Raw genomic sequence first — 6,676 nt, 5'->3', positions numbered from 1 at the left:
CTCATAGCTCTCCAAGGAGAACAATATTCAACACCTGACGTGTAAATGATCAGCAGCTATGAACTCTTCAGTGGTACAAGTTACCGGATTCAAGAATAAATTCGTTAACAGCATGAATCAGGTCCCCATGTCTCCAGTGGTACAGAGTTTCCACTATAATCCTTGAACTGAATATATTCAGTTCAGTATAATGAATCTTCTGTACCAGGTCTTTTAGTGATTTAACCACGATGAGAAGTGCAAACCATGCAAATTCAAGTACAGTTTTACCGCCTTTAAGAATTTAGGAATCTAGGGAAAGAATACAGGTCTGTACAGAACTACATCTCTGAATTTGTCAGAATGTAGGACTTAGCATAAGTAACCCATGTTGATGCCATGTTAAGAAAGGGTTTTATGGTGCACTGTGGAAATCTACCAATGGCCACCACGGCCATCGACTGTAGCAGGTAGTTTGTTTGCTGCATACGGCTTTGGCTGCCTAGCTTGGTTCGCGTCAATCCTTTCAGCGTCCCCTGTCTCACTCTTGCATGTCTGATTTCTTCTGGGGAATGAACTTCCAGAAGGGACATTGTTTGGAGCAACTGCTGGGTGTCTAGCAGCCCTTCGTTGCTCATATTGCTCAGCAGCAGATGTTGGACAGGAGTTGTACTGCAGCACTGAACCAACCGCTTTACCAGGCCTCGCAGCAGCACCTGTCAGAAGGGATGCGTACAATTAGTCTACAGTTACCAGTTAAGAATATGCAGGAAAACTAAATAAGGATGGTTCAAAGGTTTATTATCTGGCAGAAAGAGTAGGCTTGCCTGCAGACAAACCAAAATCAAAACCATTGTTGCCCAACAACATCAATTCCAGATTGCCAGGTATCAGTTGTACAAAATAACCAGACATTAATTGACAAAAACAGATAGTAAACCAAAAACTTGCTGCTTAGCTGAAATTTATTATACAATGCATCTTTGTCACTGATTCCAATGGAAGTATTTGTGGACTAGATTGAGGTATAGTAACAACACATCAGTTTATACAGTTAACCACTTAACACAATGTCTTCTTGGGAGTTTTTCGGTAAAGAAAAAAGACTTTTGGGGAGTTTTTCCGTCAAAAAGAAGAACCTCTTCTTGGGAATTGCGGGTGTTTACCTTGAGGAACGTGGAGTGGAAATTTATTTGAACCAACTGAAAAAGAATGTTGTGTATTTTCCCTGATTAAACACTTGGAAAGATCCTCAGTGATGTTGGCTGTGCTTTGCGGTCGACTATCCGAATGGATAACAGAAGGCCTGTTATAACAAACAAGTAGATAGTCGGGAACCAGATATTCTCTCGTGCCTAAAAGTGTTGTCAGTTAATTCAAGACATGGAGAACAAAGAGTGATATCTCACCGTGGCAATGAACTGTGTTGCCTCTCAGGTGGAGTTCCTGTAGATCCCTTGGCATAATGTTCTTCAAGGTATGCAAACTGCTTTTTAAAATGGTCTACTGCACTGAAAACATAATTGAGAAATTCATTTCAGTTATTTGAAAATGTAGTCTTCAAGTTTATTTAGTGCCTGACCGCTTAGGCCCTGTTTGTTTGTCCCTGGATTGTGATATTCTGGATTGTGAATTCTGCAAATAAACGGCTAGATTCTGGAAGTAGATTCTGCAAATATATGCTTGGATTATAGTACAATCCACAATACACTCAAGGTGAGCTTCTACAATCCACAATCCATAATCCAGAATCCAGGGGGAGACAAACAGGGCCTTAGGCTAATCAACATTGGTTCCCATTCCACAAAACAAAACAAATAAACAAGTAATCATTACTCAATACACACCGAACAAAACCATTTATCCCATACTTTATGTACTAATCAGCATTAACACGGCAGTCAAAATGAAAAGACAATAATATGCATAAAAATATGATTTTTGATTCATAAACCTACACAGGCAGTCGAACAAGAATGATAAAGATACAAACCTTGGATACATGAAACCACTTGACTCGGTTCCCTCAACAAATTCTCTCAACATATTCGGATGATACTCCAGAATTTCCCTATATATGAGCTCTCTTATGTCTTCCTTTGTAACTCTCCGCCTCTCAAACTCAAATTCCAGCTTTGTGACAGGCTGTGCAGAAGGTTCTCTATCCACACTGGCTATATTCTTGAAATACGGATCAGCAAGAGCCTGGCAATGTGTAGACATTAGCTGGTGGTGCTGGCACTTCAGGTTACTAGCTTGAGAAGTTGATAACACTATAATACAGTACTAAAAAGCATGTTTGTAAAATCACCTCTTCAGCACCTGGCCGGTCTTTTGGCTCAAAAGCTAGCATTCGCTCTAACAAACTTAGTGCAAGTGGATCTGCATTTGGGAACTTCTGCGTAAACGCTATAGGCTTTTTCCGCCTCATACTGCTCAAGTAGCGCCTGGCCTTCTCATTTCGAATCTACAGGATAAGTACATGTAGCTAGAAGCATTAGACCATTTTATTGCAATATAATACTTATTTCAATGTCAAACCATACCTACCCTAGATATTGCTTCTGGAGAAGGTGTTCCCAGGAGATCTGTAATTATATCAAGTTGATGTACCACATTTTTCCCAGGGAAAAGAGGTTTCCCCGTTAATAGTTCTGCAAATATACAGCCAATACTCCATATATCTATCGCAGGTGTATACTGCAACACATCAAAACACATAATGTTCAACAGTGCTCCAGAGATTGCAAAATATATAAGCCCATGGAACAAGTGAGAGAGAGGGAAATATGCACCATTCCATTCTATGAACAAAGAACATGCTATAGTAATAGTTACAGAACTAAAACCACATGATGTTACATCAGGAAAAAAGAAAAGGTTAAAGAAAGCAGATTTGTATGTAACTCAACTTATCAGATGGTCCATGTATAAAACTCGGAATTAAAAATATTCACTCTTATTCTGAGTTTCATACATGAACCATCTGATGAGTTACATACACTTCTAATTGTCAGGTGGTCAGACAAGGTGTTTACGTTCCAACTCCCAATCTATGTTGACTTATCCATCCTAGACATATGGGCCTTCTACCTTCTTTTCTCTGTGTCTGTTTAATCGTTAGGTTCATCAAACTCAACTATTGCTTCAGCCAAGTAGAGTTTTGTCCGCAGCCAAATAACAAAAGAAATAGGCACCAGGCGCACAGCTAGGAAGTCGATTAATACAGTATGGCATTGAAGCACCATAAATACCATGACAGCTTGGTTAGCCAACTAATGTTTCATTTGATCAGTTTATGATCCAAAGCTAAGTGCAGCAGACGAGATAAATAAGAACCATGTAGGAACTTGTCTTTAATTATCATTTATTACTTATTAGCGATGATATCTGACTAGTACTGGTTTATCCTAAACCAACTAAATCTTTGAATATAAATCTATTGGAATTGAACTACTAAGGAAATGTTATACATGATTGTTTTTTTCTGACCCAAAGTTACAGCATTACTAAAAAGTAACCATTGACCACATTAAATCATATTACTGGAACAATAAAGAGAAAAGGCATTAATGAATATTCTTGCCGGTATCATGATTCTTATAAAATCCAACATATGTTCAGAAGACCACCAACCTTGGAGAAAAAAGATCCACACAGCTCAGGCGCTCGGTACCACCTAGTTGCAACATAATCCTAAAAAACAGAGTAAGAAATTAGCCGATGCTAGAGCTTGACTAGCTACAATAGTTGAACAACATAGTGGAGAAAAGGTGGTACACCGTCCAAAAGATGGCAGTTGGAGTATCGTGGAAAGCCACTCTTGCTAAGCCGAAATCGCATATTTTGAGCTTACAATCAGCATTCGCCAGAATATTTTTTGGTTTGAGATCTCGATGAAATACATTTGCTGCAATAGGCTATTGAAATATGCATCAGTCATATCAGGCATGTTAGTTTCACAAATAGGACTCTCTGAAAAACAATACAATTTGCTCATGGTAATTGTAGGTTTTTTTTTTTGTAAATGGAGAACAACCAGCAAGCTATTGCCTGTTGGAATATCCAACAGGAACCATATTTCCTGTGAAAACAAATCAATTACCTGTATGTATATATTTCAATCCTCGAAGCAACTGATACAGGAAAAACTGATGATGCTCTGGGGTCAAGTCATCGTTAGCCTTTATAACTTGGTGCAAATCAGACTCCATGAGTTCAAAAACAACATATATATCCCTGAATTCTCTCCTTGATGGAGGAAGTAGAATATGCTTTATTTCCACAATATCGGGATGCCGCAGGAGTCTAAGCAACTTGATCTCACGAAGTATCCGTGTTGCATCAGACACATGTTCAAAGATGTCATTTATCTTCTTTATAGCAACCTTTTCACCAGTATGAGTGTCTAGCGCAGAGCAAACCACACCGTAACTCCCCTTTCCTATGACCTCTTCTATCTTGTACCTGCTTCCCTCACCATACTCTGTGAAAAAATCCATTTCCGAAGGTGCCTGTATCACAAAAGATATCAAATGACTTAGGCTGGGAAATGTGGTGTCCAGAGGATTTCTAGGATGACAACGATGACACCTGAAGAGAGAGGGGGGAAAGAACTAAAGACCACATTTTGTGGGTGACAAGGAGTATTCTTTAATCGTCCATAGATCAGGAAAGAAAATGGCTACATCAGATACTAAAGATCATGGAGATTTCTATAATGCAAAACTATTCTAATCACCAAAACATCAGAAAATCAAAGCAAGGACAAACCTAGCAAACAGAACCAAATACAGAACAGTATAAATTTACAGAGAATCCTAAACACCAAGATTTCGAGCCGAGAAAGCAAGAAGGACCAACACCACCACGAAATCAGACAGAAGACTCCGACCTTCTTCTTCTGGTCGTGCTGCATCCTCCCAGCAATATCCAAGAACCACCAAAGCGAGGATCTTTGCAAAAGGGGGCAAGAAAGGTTGGATCTTGTAAGCCAGATCCAGCAAGAAGGGGGTAACAAAGCTGATGAAAGGAGCTCACTACTCAGCGTCCACACACAGATATCCCCAGGTGGTGACAGCACGGATCCTCCAAAGCTCAGAGCTGGAACAAGGTGGGGATCAACCAATGAACACAGCTGTGATCTAAGCAAAGCTCAAGGCCACCCACATGGAGAGGGAGGGGCCTTTTCGAAAAAAATGGAGGGGGGAGGGGAAGCAGGTGGTAGCTGAGGAGTCATGTGAGGGAGACCACCACCAGTGCCCCCTGGTTTTCCAATTATACTGGGATTTCAGCTGCCAATAGCTGTTTTACTGCAGGTTTCTTTCCTTTTCTTGTCAATTTCACCAGGATTTGCTTGGCTGGTGTGATCCTGAGGGAGCAATGGCAAAAGGATTGGAGCACGTGGGGCCACCTGGAACTGTCCCCATCTTGCACAGTTGTGCCAGCCAGCTGCTTCTTTCCGTGAGTAAATTAATTTCTGAGGGATAATTGATTAAGTACCATAAAAATAAAAATCATAAAAGTTAAAAAATAATATCGATGGTAATTTAGGAGGGGCAATTTGCCAATATAATTTTTGAATATGGATATTTTTCGATGATATCCATCTAATTTTACCAAATTTAGACTGTGCATTGAGCATCTTTGTTACACGTGCAGACTATGATCTTTCCTTATAAAGTTGGATAAGTTTTTTTGCTAGCTGTGAGTGAGTGCTTGGATAAGATAGGTATTGTCGAGGGTTAGTTTCTTATAATGATTTTAGGTGTATTGGTCGATGGACGCGTGAACAACGCTTGCGGTGTACGTATGTTTGTGATAAACTCAAGAACACAGAGGTTATCCAGGTTCAAGCCTCCCAAAAGATAGCAACCATATATCCTGTGTATTTTGTTATCAGTGTTTATGAACTGGTTAAAAATCAGTCCCCCTATATTAGACCCGTTCTCCTCTTTATATACAAGAGAAGGAGAACTTACAAGTGAACCCCTTTTTCGCTGACCCATATCTAGTTAGATATACTTTTCTCAGGTTATCATCACGCGAGCATGCACGCTGCACCTTGGTCGATGGTACTACGGGACCCATCCCATCCTTTTGAACACCTCCACTCTTACCTTACCTCGGTAGCCCTACCTATCCCCTCGCCATGCGCCGCAAGCTCATCTGCTAAGCCGTTCCGTCCCAGCCCTCCGTGAGTCCGCCTGCAAACTCGTCCATTTGCCTGGTCATTCTGCAGACCCTGACCCATCTGTCACATGACGTTAAGTCGGTCCACAACACCCCACTCCATAGCAATTAATGCTACGGGATAGGGCACTGCCCATCTGCGCTGCTCATGACTTTGTTCGCTGAAGGAGGTGCCTTAGGAAGAAAACACTTGAGTAGATATCAATAAATATGATTAGACGGGTTAGGTATGGATGTCCCGTGATCAGCAAGAGCTAGTCGCGGGATCACATTATACTACAAGGAGGCTAGTTGCGTAAGCCTCGTGCTGGTCGTGCGAGCCTTGACCTGGTCACGCAATAGGTCAGGGTTCAGTAAATATCCCCCGTTAGTCGCCATATCCCTCGTGGGGCCTGTTAGCCAGGATGCCCCCTTGCTTAATACTCTGATAGTAGCCACCAAGCTTCCCCGTTGTCGTGGTTAGGTCTGGTCGCACCACTTGAGCCCCGAGGGAACATAGTCCACC

General features: G+C 41.2%; 1 protein-coding gene across 2 annotated transcripts; it reads right to left on the bottom strand.

Moving 5' to 3' along the window:
• Nucleotides 1–242: 242 nt before the first annotated feature.
• LOC133928417 (mitogen-activated protein kinase 14-like) lies at nucleotides 243–5,253 on the bottom strand. Of its 2 annotated transcripts, none has more exons than XM_062374739.1 (10): nucleotides 4,874–5,253; nucleotides 4,085–4,493; nucleotides 3,762–3,889; nucleotides 3,616–3,675; nucleotides 2,530–2,679; nucleotides 2,291–2,446; nucleotides 1,973–2,184; nucleotides 1,389–1,490; nucleotides 1,146–1,285; nucleotides 243–695 (listed from the first exon to the last, which is right to left on the bottom strand). In XM_062374739.1, exons 1-10 carry the CDS (start codon nucleotides 4,895–4,897, stop codon nucleotides 415–417), a joined length of 1,662 nt encoding a protein of 553 aa, XP_062230723.1. In that variant the 5' UTR covers nucleotides 4,898–5,253; the 3' UTR covers nucleotides 243–414. The 2 variants fall into 2 exon arrangements, with proteins under 2 accessions (XP_062230723.1, XP_062230724.1); XM_062374740.1 differs by having other exon boundaries at nucleotides 5,020–5,253.
• Nucleotides 5,254–6,676: the final 1,423 nt, after the last annotated feature.

Source organism: Phragmites australis, chromosome 9, assembly GCF_958298935.1.
Source record: "Phragmites australis chromosome 9, lpPhrAust1.1, whole genome shotgun sequence".
NCBI lineage: Eukaryota > Viridiplantae > Streptophyta > Magnoliopsida > Poales > Poaceae > Phragmites > Phragmites australis.
This window is presented reverse-complemented; position numbering and strand designations above follow the sequence as displayed.